General features: G+C 36.4%; 1 protein-coding gene across 1 annotated transcript; it reads left to right on the top strand.

Annotated features, from left to right (window-relative positions):
* The first annotated feature begins 44 nt into the window (after positions 1–44).
* On the top strand, positions 45–16,409 carry LOC129802986 (SR-related and CTD-associated factor 4). Its single transcript, XM_055849261.1, has 6 exons — positions 45–234; positions 534–824; positions 4,044–5,263; positions 9,800–11,178; positions 14,331–14,534; positions 14,613–16,409. Exons 1-6 carry the CDS (start codon positions 193–195, stop codon positions 15,197–15,199), a joined length of 3,723 nt encoding a protein of 1,240 aa, XP_055705236.1. The 5' UTR covers positions 45–192; the 3' UTR covers positions 15,200–16,409.
* The last annotated feature ends 2,312 nt before the right edge of the window (positions 16,410–18,721 follow it).

Raw genomic sequence — 18,721 nt, 5'->3', positions numbered from 1 at the left:
GCATTCTGACTGACAGCATTTTGTCGGCCATTTTTTGCTGTCGCTTTGTGACGTCCGGCGAAGAAGAAGAAGAAGTAGAAGTTCGCCATTTTATCAGTGTTGCGATCAAGAGTGAAATGTGCAGAAAATTGCGAAAAATTGGTGGATAAAGTGGTTGAAAATAGTGTAAAAATTGAGAACATTGCACCAACTATGGCAATGAATATGGAGAGTGTGATTGCGTTCAATGCAGAGGTGAGAAAAGTGCAGGAAAAAATGTGGCTGTGACACTTGTCACCATTGGCGTTGCTCCACGGAGAAAATGCGCATTTTAGCACATTTCCGGGGTCCATCCGGATGCATTCTTCCCCAAAGTGTCTCCTCTGGGGTTTCAACTTTGCATCCCAGTGGTTTTTAGTGCAATTCCATGGTGGCAAATGGTCGACCTTGAAGGCGTCTCCTGGCGAAGGCTTTCCGGAAGCTCAATGGGAGACGCCTCACAGCTAATCCCTCTATCAAACCATCAAACCCCTAATTCATCATCGTCTTTGCAGCTCTCGGGCCTCATTGAGACGAAACCACCGATTTCTAAGGCTAAAATGGGCGCTATCACCCGGAGTGCCATGAAAGCCATCAAGTTCTACAAGCATGTTGTCCAGAGCGTCGAAAAATTCATCCTCAAGTGCAAGCCCGAGTACAAAGTGCCCGGACTATACGTGATTGATGCCATCGTGAGGCAATCCAGGCATCAATTTGGACCCGAGAAGGATGTCTTTGCTCCCCGTTTTGCCCAGAACATGCAGCAGACCTTTGCTAATCTCTTCAGGTGCGCTCCGGAAGACAAGGTAAGTCTTTACTAAGTTTAACTTTATTATGTAATTAAAATTTTCTGTCTTTTGTTCATGAAATGTTTATTAGAAAAAAAATATTCCCTAAAAAATTTTGGGGTAGAAAATGGAGATCTCCCAAGACTACGTTTATATGCTAATATAATCTGAGACAAAAACTGTTCCCAAATTTTACTTTGATACGTTTATAAGAAAAGGAAATCCGATTGCGTCTTTACGTGATAAGTAATCCCTCTTTTTTGCTTAGGAAATTATTAATTGATAAGGTTATCAAAATACCCTCAACGTAGAAAAATCCGCAACAACTAAAGCTAAATTGGAAAGTCAAACTCAATTAAAATGCTCTTAATCCTTTTAATACATATTAAATCTGGTTTTGACGACCTTTTAAAATTGCAGGTCAGTTTTAATTTATGAAGCGTTAGTAGTTAAACTGAAATTAATTAGGGTTCAATCCTTTTTGAAAGTAGACAGAGATAGAGATTAAAAAAAATATGTATTCTTATTATCAAATTTATAAATTATCTGTTTTTTTAAGACAAAAATGGCAAGCAAAAGAAATTAATAGTGGTAGATAAATAAAGCTCTAAAATAAAGTAATTTGGAATCGTTTCGAATTTGAAATTTTGATGTTTTCTTTCTGTTTTAGACGTGCAAAACAAACAAAAAAAACGTGACGATAAGCTGTTGCTTTTTTTCTTACTCTTTTTTTATTTTCTTCTATTTCGTGGTCTTCTTTCTCTCTCTGCCCTTCTAAAATAACGAGCCTACCTCCAATGTTTCAAATTAAAAATGGTTCCAAGTAAGTTATCCTTACTTATTTATATAAGACTATTTTTAATTGCCTCATTGACACAACATCAAGAAAAAAAACAGCCTCGAAAAGGATATTTTAAATTCCTAATCACCCCTTCGGATTAAACTATCAAATGGGGCATTTCCGTCGAGAAAAATTTTCAGATACTTGTAATTCTCAATAAAAGCTCGCAAAAAGGCTCACTTTTGAAATAGAATACCTCGACATTTGGTTGTTTTCATTAAGTTAAAAATGAATCAAAACAATCAAAAGCAAAATCTTTATGAAATCAGTGCGAAAGGATATCTTTAATCATTTGTTATGCAAAATTAGGCAATGATAGAGATAACAAGGGGAAATTGCAACCATTACCATTTTAAAACAACAACGATACCTTTTCACGACGCACTCCTCATACTTTATCCCCTTTTACCGTAAACCAGTTCTGGGTATAGGAAGAAGAGGGGCAACTTAAAAATTGGGGCAGTTCTGAAATTGAACTTTTTTTCCTATTTTGAAATGGAATTGCGCATAATAATGATGTATTTTAGCTTCGAAATTGGTTTGTGGAACTAAATTATATCATCATAAGGTTCAGTTTCACTTGAAAATAGTAGAAAAAAGCCCAATTCCAAAGATATCCCAATTTAAAGGTGTCCCACTTCTCAAAAAAAAATTTCTCTATGGGTCAAGGGTGATCCAATCGTCCTTAAAGGGTTAAACTAAATTGCGATCTATTTTCCATTAAACCTCCCTTCGTATAGTCGTACGTTTATCGATTTTTAGTGTTTGAGACTTTTTTGTGTTGGTTCCTGTCACGACTGTGTCGAGCAGCGGGGTAGCCAATCTGATCAAATGTATTACTTCTTATTTTGTCTCGTTCTTGGAAGATTCTAATTCAATTAAAGAAATCATACTAAGAAAAATTTTATTGCATTGAATAAAATGATAACTATACCAAATAAGTCACCGATTATAAATTCGCATTGAAATAAGATATGTAAAGCCCGTTTTCACTTCATACAGTCAAGTTCCTCAAATTTGAACGACGCGAAAATCTGAAAATTGTCCAACTTGTAACACTAATTCCAAATTATATCACTTTACCCTATTTGTATTAGCCTTACAAATTAATCAAAATAAGCAACATCAGCTTCAGGGTAAAATAACTAAGCCATGAATTACCCGGCTGAATAGCCTATATACCCTGTATAGGCAAAAAAGCAGCGAAATTATTTATAAGGATTTTACGAACTGATGTAGTATCATAAAGTTTAATAGCAAAATCGGACGATAGGGCTGTAAGACCATGGAAATATTTAATATAGTGTGGAAATATATAAAATAACCAATTGGGATCGAAAAGATATTGAAAATTCTTAAGAAATGTCGATTTAATTGAGGAATTGTAAAATTAGTTGAAAACTGTTTTAGTTTCTTTTACATTTCGTTCTCTTTCCCTGTTTTACCGGTCATTCAGCCAAGTATTTTATGATTTAGTTATCATACCCTGAAGCTGATGTTGCTTAGGATATCGATTTTGATTAGTTTGAAAGGCTAGTCAATAGTTTTGTCGCACAAATACAGCAATAAATGGTAATAAACTGTGATTGGAGTCCGGATTTGATAATCCTAGCACTGGATCACGCCTAAACACGTAGTCTCATCTCTGTGATATGGCCTACGTTATGCTTTGCAGCCATTTTGTTGGACCAAAATCCGTTATTGATACATTAATTCATATAAGAGCGTATTTTATTCAAATATACCATTACTTAGGTTGTAAGTGAAAAATTCCGGAAGTGTATATGCAAAATGCATTAATAACAGCCGGAAGTCATTAAACTTCTTTTTACGTAAATAGTTCACAAAATAAAATTTTAGAACAAAAAGTAGCGTTTGGGTCCAAGTGACAAAATTGTACCAATGCATCCTTTTTTTAAAAGGCTCTACAAAAATATTAGTCCTTCTCCTAAAAAATTCTAATAAGGCACAAACTGTAGCTTTATAACAAAGCTCTCTAAGAAAAAAAAAGTTTCAGTCAAAATATAAATTAGATCTTGAGATATTAAATCCTTTATAGAGAATTTTGAAACATTGGTACAATTTTGTCCCAGACTGTATTTATACAAAATTGAATCTTTCATGCTGTCTCCTGAAAAATGGCTCAGATTGAGTTGGCCCCTTGTAATTTCCAAGGAGCGATATGATACTTTAATATAAATCCGGATTATTGCTAGCATATAAACGTGGTCGTTGTGTCGGAAGTCACAGGAAAGCCTATCATTGTATTGAAAGCAAAGCGAGTAATTGTCTGACCGTCTGACCTAATTGCTTTTGTTCTAGTTTGAATTTTTATATAATAAACCAATTAGTAGGGGAGCAATAAGTTCAATATCCGGGAATAATTTGGTTTTCAGAGCAAAATAATTCGGGTGCTGAATCTTTGGCTGAAGAACAATGTCTTTTCGCCCGAAGTTATAAATCCCCTTTTTGACTTCTTCAATCCCAATCGGACGCATCCGTTGGAGTCTCAGCCAATGAGCCAGAGTATGAGTGTGACCAATGGTATGACGTCTACAACACAAATTGTGGCAGATTCTCCTCAAGTGGTTCAGGCTGATGAGCAGAGTCGAATGTCTGCGGATATGTCCAATTCTCATGGAAATGTTGGGGGACAGATGGAATTGGATCCTAATATCATTAGACAACTGCATCACTTCCAGAAGCTATTGATACAGCAGACGGGCAATGATATGGGAGCGGGAAATAGTGGGCAGGATCAGGTGAAATTCAATAAGAAGTTGCTGGATTTTGATTATGGAGAGGATGAGGAGGAGGAGAAGACATCGTCACCGAATGTGACGAGTTCATCGAGTGTACTGGAAGTGAATAGTTTGAATCAATTGCTGCAAGATCCGAATGTATTGCGTCAGCTGCAGAATCTGCAGAAGCTCAAGGAGCACGAAATGGAAGAGAAACAGACAAAATTGACAGAGATGCGATTGCAAGAGGAGGCCTTTGAGAAGCATTTGGTGAATGTACTCAAGAAGTTACCATTTGCCAATGAATGCGATCTCAGTCGGCAGACAGATCAGCAGCAACATGTAGCGCCAAATCAAATGTACGCCATGCAGCATTTGCAGCAGGCACAGATGCAGCAAGCACAAATGCAGCAGGCGCTGCAGCAGCAGCAGCAGCAAATGGCTCAAACTGGTCAACCAATGCCTCCAGCCGTTCCCGAGTCCACAGATCCCGATGTGGAATTTACGGGAGAGAGTGGAAAGGTGGAAGTGATTACTCTCGATGGCAATGACTCAGATCTGTCAAGTCCGGGACGTGCAGAAAGATACAAATCCCGTAGGCGCAGTAGATCGAGATCGAGAGACAGGACAAGGGATCGAAGACGCAGGAGTCGCACGAGATCGCGTTCTAGATCACCCAGGTCCAGGAGGAGATCTTCCAGGGAGAGAGCAAGGGAGAGGGAGCGTGAGAAGGAGAAGGAGTACGATCGGGAAAGGCGCAGGAAGGGATTGCCGGACATCAAAAAGGAGCATCTAAGTGTATGCAGCACAACTCTCTGGGTGGGACATTTGTCCAAATTGGTGCAGCAGGAAGAACTCAGTGACACCTTTGGAAGGTAAGTGATTAACAAGTTTTTTTTTTTAAATTAATTTCACAGAATAATTGAAATTTACAAAGTGAAAATGGGATTTTTTCTTGAAAATAGGGTAAATTAAGGTAATTCAAAACCTGCTCTAAATGGAAACTTTTCGCTACTCTAAATGGAAACGTCATTGTTTTCACGATAAATACAGTACTAAATTAATATATTTATATATTTTCTATACCACAGTTTCATTATTTAGTGAATTTTGCTCCAAATAAAGCGAAAATTCATTCATATTCACAAATTTTAATTTGTTAATTTCTCAGAAAAATTAAAAGTGTACCTTTTCACAGTTGAATTTTTCATCGATTGACCATGTTTTCCCAATGAAAAACACAATAAATTGACTTATTTATTCGTTTTGTTTAACATTTATGTCATATTTCTGGCTAATTTTAGTTAAATTAAGTGGTAATCTTTATTATTAACTGTACGTGAAGTTTTCAGATGAAATAATTACCTTATTTCGTGAACAAAAAGAATTTTTCTGAAGTGTCTGCAAATGCTTCAATAGGAAACCCGGAAATATGATTTTTTTGGAGAGATTTTCTTATTGTTTTAGATGGAAAAGGAGAAACGACCAGGAATAAGAACAAATCTTGCACTCAAAAGCAATTCAACAAGGTTTTGGAAGCCTTCCATCGCGGTTTCAGTTACACTGTGTGTCTCCAATTAGAAACTTTCCCTTGTCTCCATTTAGATTAATTTGTTTCCAATAGAAGCATTTTACACTCGCGTATTTTTCTTGTATTTAAGAAGTTTTCAAATTATATCTAAAGAATTTTCACTAAACAGTAACATTCTAGAAGAGTCAAGGAGCAAATTTATGTAATTCTCTTCAGAAAAAATATGAACTTAATGTGTTGAATCTTCTGTCAAAGTTAAAGCGTCTGGAAATGGTTTTGAATTAGAACATTTATCCTAATTGAATTTACAGTGGTATGATGGTCTAACTTTTGGTTACCAATCGAAATATTTCTACTTTGTCTCCCAGAAATTATTTTAAAATGTGAGGTTATGTGGAACTTAACCTAAGAGAAAATTGTTGATTTTCTTTTATTCTTCTATGAAAACGAAAAAAATTCTCATTTATTATCCGCAAATGTTTCCATTAACGTAAATTTTCTTTCAATGTAAGAAATTACGACATTTAACGTAGGAATTAACCTCAAAATAAATTATAGGAAAACTCCGAAAATACGTATGCAATGAGTCTTTAATTTTATCTCAATCCTAGAATTTTTTATGAACTGGACAAATTCATAATAAAAAGTGTACAAGTGACAGAAAAAAATGGCATGTTCCTCTTCACCTGCCATTTTAAAAAGATTGAGGTTAAGCTATTAAGTAATCTTAGAAAATGAGGTTATAACAATTTTATACTTAATTAAGCATAACTTGGTTTTTCACTATAATATTTTGGGACTGAACTCTTATTTGATAAAGAGGTTATATTAGAATTAAAGGGTACGTATTTCCTAACCTATAAAAATTTTGCCTTACAATAAAAATATTTTATAACAAATTTAACAAACATTCTGGGAAAAACTAGTTGTCCATGATGTCCTATGTTTCTGTTTAATATTTAGAGATCATACATATACAATTCGAGATCCGCGATTTTTTTCCCGGATCTTTTCGAGACGGGAATTTCTTCGCGGATTGTCACGGGGCGCGAATTTTTTCGCGGATTTTCGCGGGGCATATATTTTTCCACGGATTTTCGCGGGGCACGTATTTTTCGCGGATTTTCGTGGGGCGCGAATTTTCGCGCGTTGCGAATTTTTCGTCGGTAATGAGTAGAAAAATTAACCGATTTGTCAATGAGCTGTGCGTAATTTTAAGCGCATTTACTGTTTTATGATTGAGCTGTGCATGATTTTAAGCTATTAACCTGGACCGTTTTATGTGTGCGCTCTGCGTGTTTTTAAGCACAATCTAAACCGTTTAACGTATATGCTGTACGTGTTTTTAAGCGTAATTTTAAACGTTTCACGTGTGTGCTGTGCGTGTTTTTAAGCGCAATCTTAACCGTTTTACGTGTGTGCTGTGCATGTTTTAAGCACATTCTTAACCATTTTATGATTGACCTGTGCGTGTTTTTAAGCGCTTTCCGAAAAACCGATCTAAGGATTTCTTGTTCTTTTAGGATACAGAAAACGTAATTGAACATCACTTCATCGTTACACAATAACTTCAATTCATTCCTTCTATCAATTTTTTCAACGTCAAATTTTAAAGAAAAACATCTCAAATTATTTTACAGATAATATGTTTAACTCTTTCGTCTCCTTTGGGACTCTGGGTACCCATGGAAAAAATATTTTTTTTGGACTATTTAGAATCGATAAAATTCCGATTCTTCTGGATAATTACAAACTATAAGGATGTCCAAATCTAGGATATTTTTTGCAGGATCTTAATTAACTCCTGAGCTTAGATATTTTTGGTCAAAAATCGTGAATTTTCGATTTTCTGCTTCCTTACAAATATTAGGACTTTTGTGATATTTCTAGACCCGAATAAGGAAAAACCTCTCGGGGCCAATAAGTATGATAACTAACAATTACAGATTACATAAATTCGAAAAACAATTTTTTCTTAAATTTTCAAAACTTTATGGGCATTCTCATCCGCAAAAATCTGGAGGTAAAAAGTAAGGTTATCCCACCAATGCCCGCCATTTGCTTTCTGACACCAACCTTGTAAGAAAATTCCAAGCGGGAACGACATTTTTGCCAATATGGCCGATAAATTTTGACATATGGCAGCGAGGGAGATTGCTTTCAAAAAAGTTTTTCCTATTCTTCCTAATTTTGGTGAATTCTGATTGTCCAGGAAGTGTCTTACGCTTTTGAGCAAGCTTAATATGTCTATAATAACATCGTGTTGAAAAAAATGTGTTTTAAAGTGTTATGTGTAAAATATTATGAGGAATCTGTTTACAAGCAGGAGCTGGGTGTCTTTTTTAGCACTTCCTGGACATCCCACAAGATACTGGTCAATAATTCACCTTGTTTTAGTTATCAACATCGTACAGGAGTCCTTTGACACGCACAAATAGTTTACGAAATCGATAATATTGGCTTTAGGAAAATTGAAGTTTGTATCCTTTGCGTTCTTTTGGGGACGAGAGTACCCATGAGTTTTCCAATTTCTCAGAGGAAGGAAAAATTCTTTCTCTGTAAAAGTATCATATTTGACCACTAAGAGTTAAGGTGTCTACACATTGAGAACAATTTTCGTCAAAAATTGCTTTTTTGAAGAAAATTGGCTGCAGTGCTGTAATCAGAAACGTCAAAATTCTGTCAAAAATGCAATTTTTCACAGAAATTGCTCCCAATGTGTAGAAGCCTTTACAATAAAGTGAGTTTTACTGAAATTCGTTCGATGGATATGTTGTGGTCCGGAAAGAGTTAAAGGGCTAAATTAGGTTAAACTGTATAGTATAAAGTGTATTAAAGACTAACAAAACCTAGATAGATTGGCTACTGTCTCTTTATAAAAAATATGAAAATTGTGCTCTACACTCAGTCCCGGGGTTATGCACATTTTCGGGACCGAGAAAAATGCACAAAATGGCATTACGCATCGAGAAAATTTGCATATCCACAGGGGCTTTCTTTTGAATAAATCTGCCGTAGATCGCGCGGAGTAAAAGCAGTTGAAACAAAAAAATTCAACTGTTTAATAGAAATGCATAAATAAACAGTACTTTTTGGCCAAAGTTCTTCATTAAATGGTTAGAATATTTAAAAAAAAATTACCCTAAAAGAAATTAAAGTTATTTTCTGAAAAAGAAGCACAGTGTTTTAAAAAATTTCCTGCGTCGCAAAATAGTATATTTTCAGGCGTATTTCATAAATTGACACCCAATGGTAGGCAAACTTGCATAATTGTATGTGCATAATTCCGTCAGGTGCATAATCCCGAAGTGCATAATGCCGGGACTGCATATTGAACAAAGAAACACATACAGTAGACTCTCTCAAATTCGGGCATATGGGACCGAAATGTCAGCCGAATGAGATAGAAATTCAGGCGACAAATTTTTTGAAATGCAACGATTTTTTATTTATGTGCATATAGATATTGAGTTTACACACTCATATATAACGTAAATTGCACGAAAATCCCTCAATAATGCAAAATCACATCAAAACTAAGACAAACCATGCCAAATTTGAGCATATTTGATTCATTTGATAATCATTATCAAACTTGAAAAATGACAACAAACTTTTTTCAAATGTAACCGCTGCCCGAATTAAAAAGTAGCCCGATCTTAAAAGAGCCGAATTTGCGAGAGTCTACTGTATTGAAGAAAGAAAGTAAGACGTTCAGAAGATATTTTAAAGGTTAGGTTCAACATAACCTCACTTTTAACTGATCACTATATATTTTTCTTTTGTAATTTTCAATGAAAATTTCCTGTGAAATTTCACCAATGAATATTTCAAAATTGAAAATTTCAAAATGTAATTTTGTAAAAATTTTTCAATATAGATATGGGGATATTGTGAGCATCGATATGATTGTCCCTCGGGGATGTGCATTCATAGCCATGAATAGGCGTCAGGATGCCTATAAAGCGATGAATAGCCTGAAAGGGCACAAGATGCAGGGTCGTGCTATCACGATTTCCTGGGCAACTGGCAAAGGGGTGAAGAGTAAAGAGTGGAAGGATTATTGGGATCTGGATTTGGGTGTAAGTTACATTCCCTGGTCCAAGATTGACCACACGACAGATTTGACGGCACTGGAAGAGGGTGGAATGTTCGATGAGGATACACTGCCGGAATGGCTGAAGGAGAAGCGTAAGGCTGAGTCGAAGAAGATTGAATTTCCGGGTTTGGATACAAGTCAACCTCCACCGGCTGCTATGATGTCCATGGTGGCACCATTTCAGATTCCCGGAACACCTGCTGGTGCTGCTGCGGCAGCTGCTGCTGGTAGGATGATGGCACCACCATTGATGCCCAATATGATTCCAGGACTTCCATTGGGAGTTCCTCCGCCACAAATGATGATGACACCCATGATGCAGATTCCTCAGATGGACAAGAATGTCCCACCGCCAACAGGTGGTCCTGCCACGGCAAATCCTGAACATTTTCTGGCCCTTAACTTCCCCATGCCACCAATCCCATTGCCAACGGGTTTGGTGCCTCCTCAGGTTCAACCTGAAGCTGGGGCAGCAGCAAAGTCTGGACATGATGATGATCGCATGGAGATTGAGAATGAGGAGGAAGCAGGAGGGGCAGGAGGAGGAACAGGAGCAGGAGGAGCACAGGGAGGAGTAACAGAAACTCCCAAGAAAGATACTCCGCTGAGTGAGCAACTCCTGGCTATGACCAACTTCTTCAATCGTCCTCCACCGTTAATGTCCCAACCAGTGTCGCCATCTATCGTCCAGAGCTTTGCCAATGCTGCTCAGGACAAGAAGGCCTCCACATCGTCTCAGGAGGAATCCCGCGAGAACAGCCGGGATAGAGAATTCAGATCGCGTGGACGAGATCGCGAGAGGTCCAGCAGAGACAGGGACAGAAGGGACTTTGGAAGGGGAGACAGGGGCAGCCGATGGGGAAGTGGAGAACGCAGTCGGGAGCGACAGGAGAAGGAGAGCAATGCAGGAAAGTCACTGACGGACAGATTGAGGGAGATGGCCAGCGAGAATGTGGAGGAATTCAGTCGCAGGGAAGGAGGAGGGCAGCAATGGAGGCCACAGCCTCTAATGTCACTGTTTCCCGAACAGGGGCATCCTCCGATGAATAGACGAGGAGCTGGAGATGGATTGCTGGAAGGTGGTCCGATGATTATGCCCCAAGCTGGACCTCCGCCCTTCAGGCATCAAGAAATGTTTGACGGGATGCGCCACCGAGAAGGTGAGTTATATATTTCAATTCTGTAAAATTCTCATTAACCCCATGCAAAGCAATTGCAATCCTCTTCAACATCGTGAGTTGAAGGATCTACCGCTAGGGGCGCTAAACTCGATTAATAATCCTTTTTAAATTTGTTAAGTTCCAATTTTCAGTAAAATCAGAATTTGACGTCATGTCTGTTCTAACTTGAATTTCTAACATAAAAAATAATTGACAGAATTATCAAATTTTAGGTTATGTTAAATCTAACCTCAAAAACTCAAAGTATTTTACAACAAAATTTTTTACAGTGGACTCTCGCTCAATCGGCTCTTTTTCAATCGAGCGAAAAAATTTGTTGACAATTTTCACATTTAATTATGAAGCTAATTCTCTGTAGTTCTTCCTATTTTGTCATGATTCTTTATAATTGACCACTTTTTGTGGAATTTACAAAGGCTTTGACGTCCAAATCTATTGATAAACCGGATGACTTTCCGCCCCAAATGCCCAATTGAAAGAGAGTCTACTGTATTTCCTCCAAATTTTAAATGAATTTAACTTTAAATTTCGAAAATCAGAAGGATCTGAACTTCATCTGATTGTTCATTTGAGGTTATTTTTTTATTTAACCTCAAAAATTCTGATTTTCAATTTTAATTTTTGTTGTATGTCTGACCAGTCTGACCTAAAATAAATTAGACAAGATTTTAAAGTTAATCCTTGATTAATTTGAGAGACAAATTGAGCATTTATGTTCAATTAGTTATATCCAAACTGTATAAAATTGAGAAACTTAAGAATTCTAACATAAAAAAAATGTTAAAGTTACAGTCCACTTACAAATGCAAAAGAAATTAATTTGAAAATTCTTTAAAAATGTTCAAAATACATGAAACAATTTTCTTTATATATTTCTAATAATACAGTTTTTTCCATTTTATAAATCTTGTGTTAGAAATATTTTGAGGTTACGCTCAAAACAAGTAATTACTAAATAGTTTTATCTTGATTAGTTTATTTGAGGTTATATAAAAAAAAGTGGTTTTTATATGTGAGGTCCCCTAGCATGAACCTGGATTAATTTAGAGGAATCGAAAATCTACTCTCTGATCAAGAAATCATAAAAATCTAACCTAAAATACTTCTAACAAAATTTCATACTCTCCAGGCGGGTTGACATGTTCTACGAATAATCTGGTTGATATAAATCTTTTAATCCGGCATTTTGGACTTACTTGTGAGCGTAATGGACTTTAATTAAAAAGAGAAAACATTGCAGTCAGAAGAATAATAACCTTAAAAAGCTTTCATAACCTTTAAAAAAAGTAATTTTATCTTTGAGTGGAACAAACTTTATAAATCTCCGCACTACCAACAAGTAACAATCGCGTTTTTATTCAAAAGGCTTTATCAAGAAAAGTAAAATATGACAATGACCTTTGGCCTCTGGCTCCTTTCTCCTTTTAATTTATCAAGTCGATAAATTTAGCTTAAAAAACTAAAAGGAGAAAGGAGCCAAATGTCATTACGCTCATTACCATGTTTTACTGTCCCTGACACTCAATTTACTGGCCGAAAATTATCTAGAAAAGGCTTTATGATTTACCCGAATTTCACGTAGCTATTTCTGAGTTTCTCGGATTTTGCGAAGATTTATTTGAGTTTCTCCTTGGGTCGCGTTTCGCGATGCAATTTTTGGGTTTTTCAGGTTTTGCGATATAATTCGTGGATCTTCCATGTTTATCTAAGCCATTTTCGAATTATTCGGGTTTCACTATGCGATTTTAGTATTTGCAGTAAGCAATTTTTGAGTTTCTTAGGTTTTGCAATGCATTTTCTTGGGCGGTTTTCAGATTTCGAGAAGCAATTTTTGAGTTTCTCGTGATTTTGCGATGCAATTTTATGGTTTTATGAAGAAACAATTTTGGGTTTTTCAAGTTTCGTGATGTAATTCTTGGATTTCTCTTGTTTCGATAAGTTATTTTTGAATTTTTCGGGTTTCGCAATGAAATGCATTTTTTGGGTTTTTCGGGTTTCAGAATGCAATTCTTGAGTTTCTCGAGTTTTGCGATGAAGGTTTTGAGTTCTTTATTGAAGCAAGTTTAGGGTTTCTCCGGATTCACGATATGATTATTGAATTTTTACGGTTCCCGTACCTATGCAATTTTTGAGTTTTTCGTGCTTATCGAAGCAATTATTGAGTTTCTTAAGTTTTGCAATGCAACTTATGTTTTTTTTTCTTTAGGTTTTGCAATGCCTTTTTTGGGTCTTCAGGTTTAGCTAAGCCATTTTTGAGTTTTTCGGGTTTTGCGATGAAATTTTAGTGTTTTTTGGAGAAGCAAATTTTGACTTTCTCGGCTTCTGCGTTGGGGGTTTTGAATTTTTTCTTAAAGCAAGTTTTGAGTTTCTCAGGTTTCATTATGCAACTTTTGATTTTTTCTGGTTTCAAGATGAAATGTTAGGGTTTCTCGTGCTTTGCGAAGCTATTTTTAGGTTTCTCAGGTTTCACGATAAAATTTTTTAATTTCTCCGGTTCTAGGGTGCAATTTTTGTATTTCTCGTGTTTCGCGAAGCCATTTTTGGGTTTCTCAGATTTCGAAATGCAAATTCCGATAACTCAGGCTTCATGGTGCAATTTTTGAGTTTCTATTGATTTGGTATAGAATTTTTGGATTTTTTTTTAGATGGATCTCTTTTGGATTTTTCAAGTTTTGGAATGCAATTTTTGAGTTTCTCAAGTTTCGCTAAGCCTTCTTTGGAGTCTCTTGTGTTTCGCGATGCAATTTTAGTTTTTTTTTTTTTTTTGGAAAGCATTTTTAGGAGTTTTCAAGTTTTGCAATGCAATTTTCGAGTTTCCCGGGTTTCATGATTAAATTTTTGAGTTTTTTCTTGAAACAATTTTTCATTTTCTCGGGTCTTACGATGCAATTTTGAATCAAATTAAAGTCCAGATATTTGGATTGGATTGCTTCAACTATGCGTATATACTAACTTAATTAGGATTAATCTCATTCTAATCCGATGATATAAACGGTCTCAAAAGACCTTTGTAAACTTTTTTTGTTACGATTTTTATTAGGAAATGCATAATTCACAGAGTTGTTTTGAATATTTCTGATTCTTCTGGAAATGGTGTTTATTTGTGCTGACAATGCAATGATTCCTTTCAGGTCGAATGGATGACTTTGAGCGCCGTGGTGGTCCCAATCATCGTGGAGATTTCTTCCCGCCGCCTCGCTTTGGCCCCATGAATAATGGCGGAATGAGAGGGATGTTGCCAATGGGGGGCGGTGGTCGCAATGGACCCCAATTCAGGATGCCACGCTACGGTATCAAGGGACCACTCATGCGAGGACTTCCTCCTGGTCATCCAGGTAATGAGAGGGGTATTTTTTTTGGTGGGTTTTTTTGGGGGCTTGGCCACAGTGAATTTTTTGTTTTTCTTTTTGCAGACTTCCAGTTTCCTGATCGTCCTGGGTTCTTTGGACGCGATGGGCCCCCCGGGGGCTTCGAGAGGGATGACAGAAGGAGAAATGGGCCACCAGGAGTGGATCGCCGAGGGGGTGGAGGGGGAATGCCTGGTGAGGGTAGAAGGGGTGGAAATCGGTTCCAGGAACGCGATTCGAAGCCGCAACAGCAGAAATCTTCGCGTTGGGGCAATGAGAGTTCGACGAGGGGGCGACAGGGACAGGAGCCGGAGGATGATGGGCCGCCGGGAGTGGCAAGGGAAGGTGAACAAGAGGGTGGGCAGGATGATTTGGGAGCCAATGGGACAGAGGCAGTTTCGCCTGAAGCATTGGATTGTAGTGGTCCAGGGGAGGATGATTTGGAGGAATGTGGGGGAGGATCAGGGGGAGCAGGAGCAGCAGGAGGAGGAGGAGGAGGGAATTCGGGCGGTGGGGAAGAGATTGAGGTTCCGGGGAAGTCTACGCCGCTCTACGATGAGCCGGCTGAGGCCCCAACTCAGGCTGCTGCTCCGCAAGAGGAGGCGGCTCCTCCGGCTGAAGAAAAGGAAGAAAAGAGCGAAAGTGCTGAGTAAAAGTTCTCACAGAAGAATTTAAATTACCAGAAAAAAAAACAATTTTTTGGGGATTGAAAATGGGGATGTATAAAAAATAGTAATTTTAGTTTTTTTTACATTTATAATCAATTCAATTGAAAATGACAAAATTCTCGTGAGTTCAGGAAGAAGATGAGGAATTAGAATGATCCTCTGATAGATCAAGGTATCACTGTGATAATTTTTTTTCTTATTTTTTTAAATGATAAAAAAATAGAAGAAATGTTTTATAAAAACTATTAAATGACAGATATTTTATTACACGAAAAAAATTCAATAATAATTTTTTTTTCTAAAGAACTTCAATAGAAATTCAATTACGAAGAAAATTATTTTCTGCGGAAATATTTTTTTTGATCTCTGGCGTTTTCTTTGTCACAATTTCTAGAGTTTAGATTGATAAACAGAGATTTTAACTTAAAGAGAATTTTGTTTGTGTTTTTGTTCAAAAAAAAAAAGAAAGGTAGGTTTTGATCCCAGAGCATCAAGACACGAGATTCAGACACTCGAGGGAAAACTGGCGCTTGCACTCGAGTTGAGTGACTTGTGCAAGGTACAGTGATCATTTTAATTGCAATTTTCTCCATAATGTCCATCAGGAAAATTCCAACCCAATTATAAAAAAAAGAAAATAAGAAAAAAAAACCCTCGAGAGTCAAGAAAAAGATCACGATCGCGGAACCTTGATCAGCGATTATATTTCTTGGAAAGAAAAAAACTACGTAGAATTTTGCATATTTCATCGAATTATAAATGTAAAAAAAAGCAGTAAAATTAATTAAACAAAAAAATTACATAGGATAGGCTATAGCATAAAAAAAAGATCAAGAAAAAGATCACCAGATAAATGATTACAGAAAAATTTTTAAGCGATATCATAAAGATTTCAACAAAAAAAAACTATCCCTTTCCTTTTATTTTGCTTTGATAAAAACATTTAGAAGACAAATGGATTATTCTTAGACATTTTGCGCCAATTTATTGCACGACTAAAGAATAAGGATTTTATGATGAAAGAAACAAACGAGATACGATGATGGAATATTGATTGTAAATAGAGAGAAGGAAGATGAGGAATACCAATTTTTTCTCTAGCATAGAAATATCTTAATCCACATATTAATCCATTTAAATGTGCTTATATAGACAGATTCTTTGGTTTTTTGATGTAATAAAATATTCATTCTAATTGTTTGATTTTACAGGGTGTGTCTGTTCTTCAACGGTCATTTGTTTGAATTTAGTTCAGTTTTGATTCACTGCGGAAGATTCTAGGGAAGTCCATGGACAATTCCGTTGTAATGCGTAAAGTTTTTACACCTTTCAAGTTTCAACAGATTATGATTTTTGTATTTGAGGAAGTTGATGTGGAATTCTCATTAGAATCTTGAATTTAGAAAAACAGGCAATTAGAAAACGATTTTGGAGGGGAAAAAAGGATTTATGGATGAAAAACAGGTCCTAAATTTGCCTACATTCCACTTTTGCAAGTATTATCAAAGGGGTTATTCATTGCCAAATATCATTGACATATTTTTAAAGGTCTCTTTTCATTTCAAAAGTTCCCAAATTTTTCAGATTTCACTGTCTCTTTTAAATAATTTTAAAAGTTTTTAGGCTTACAGTAGACTCGCTAATTCGGCTCTTTTAATTCGGGCGGCAGTTAAATTCGAAAAATGTTTGTTGACATTTTTAAAGTTTGATTTTGATTATCAAATGAAGCAAATATACTCAAATTTGCCATGGTTTGTCTTAGTTCTGATGTGTTTTTGCATATTAAGGGGTTTTCGTGAAATTTACCACAAATATGAATATGTAAACTCAATATGTGTATGCAGATGAATAAAAAATCGTTGCATTTCAAAATATTTGTCGCCCGAATTTCTCTCTGAATCGGGTAACATTTTGGTCCCAAATGCCCGAATTTGAGAGTTTACTGTACTTGCTTAGATGACTGCAATGTCCCTTTTTAAGGGACCGGGCCTCTCGGACTAACCTCCTCCAGTCCTGGTGACTCTCCGTCAGCTCGCTCCAGTAACGTAGCCAGGGGCATATCAAACCTCAATAAAAAGTGAAGCTATTTTTTGCTCGTATTATTTCAGCAAACATTATGAAATATGCACCTCAATCCCTTGGGCACTACAGTGGACTTTCGCTTATCCGTGGAACGGGACCGAAATGTCACACGGATTTTGAGAGTGATACACATCAAATTGTTTGAAATCTAACGATTTTTTTGTTTACATTGCAAATTTATGGAGTGAATTCTGATCTGACTGAATCGACATTCTCTCTAAACATGCGTACTGTCCAAAAAAGTTACAATGAGAAAGAATTAACAGTAGATAGAGCACATTTGCTTTAACAAAAAAACCCAAAACGGGGAAAATATGTCAACAAAATTTTTAAAATTCAACTGTCTCACGGATTTTTTTATGTCACCCGGAAAAAGAGTCCACGGATAAGCGAGAGTCTACTGTATATCAAGAACAAGAGTACTTCTGAGTACTCCAATATAATCTCTGCTTTCATTTTTTGCGAATTTTTCGTCATTACAAAAAGGCGCCCCATACCATGACGGAACCTTCTCTAAAATTCCTCTTTGAGAAATAACTTAGGTTGGAAAAATGGGAAGAATCTGCTACTCCGTTTGTAGACTCGCCCAGGAGCACCTTCCCCGGATTATGGATCCTTCTTGCATCCTTCTTTCCCCCATATGTCTCTAGCGTACCGAAAAAACTTTTGAGTTTATTAGCTGTTTTCTGTCATTAGTAGAATGAATTAACAAAAAATACAAATACAAAATAAAAATCGATTTAATATTGAGAGCAACCAAAAACCTCAAATTGGCAGTGTACGTAGTTTTGGAGATATCTCGTGAAATGTGTATGAAAATAGGAAAAAAATACACTAAAACCGGTCGCATTTTTCAGAGCTAATGTCACCACCCTGACTGTGACAGTCGAGCCAGAGATCTCATGCCCTAGACCCAACAGTCTTGCTTATTGTGCTACAGTCCATGGTTTCCTACTATTTTCGAGTTTACCAGCCTTTTTTCTATCTTCGAAGAACTTTTGGAATTCTCTTTGGAAAATTCCATTAGTCTTTTTGCGGAAAAAATGTTTGGTCTTACGCAGCTATAAGATAGGGTAAATGTCCTAATTCAAAACCATTTCCAGACGCTTTAATTTTGACAGAAGATTCAACACATATAAGTTCATATTTTTTCTGAAGAGAATTACATCAATTTGCTCCTTAACTCTTTTGGAATGTTACTATTTTGTGAAAATTCTTTAGATATACAGTAGAGTCCCGCTATAAGCCATCCCTCTATAGTCCAGGATTTTTCGACCGTTGATTTCAAAACACTGATTTTAAGTTAGGTTATGTTTTTTAGTACGCGACATGCAATGTTGTCATAATTATTTTAATATTTTTGGCAAACTTTATTGAGTAGTTGTGATAATTGTGATCCATAATGAAGAGACCGAGGACAAGTAC

Source organism: Phlebotomus papatasi, chromosome 2 (genome assembly GCF_024763615.1).
Source record: "Phlebotomus papatasi isolate M1 chromosome 2, Ppap_2.1, whole genome shotgun sequence".
In the NCBI taxonomy this organism is placed as follows: Eukaryota; Metazoa; Arthropoda; class Insecta; order Diptera; family Psychodidae; genus Phlebotomus; species Phlebotomus papatasi.
This window is presented reverse-complemented; position numbering and strand designations above follow the sequence as displayed.

Coding starts and splice junctions, on each gene's coding strand:
- LOC129802986 (XM_055849261.1), top strand. CDS start 193: ATGGCAATGAATATGGAGAGTGTGATTGCGTTCAATGCAGAG. Junction 825..4,043: donor GGTGCGCTCCGGAAGACAAG/GTAAGTCTTTAC, acceptor TTTGGTTTTCAG/AGCAAAATAATTCGGGTGCT. Junction 14,535..14,612: donor ACTTCCTCCTGGTCATCCAG/GTAATGAGAGGG, acceptor TTCTTTTTGCAG/ACTTCCAGTTTCCTGATCGT.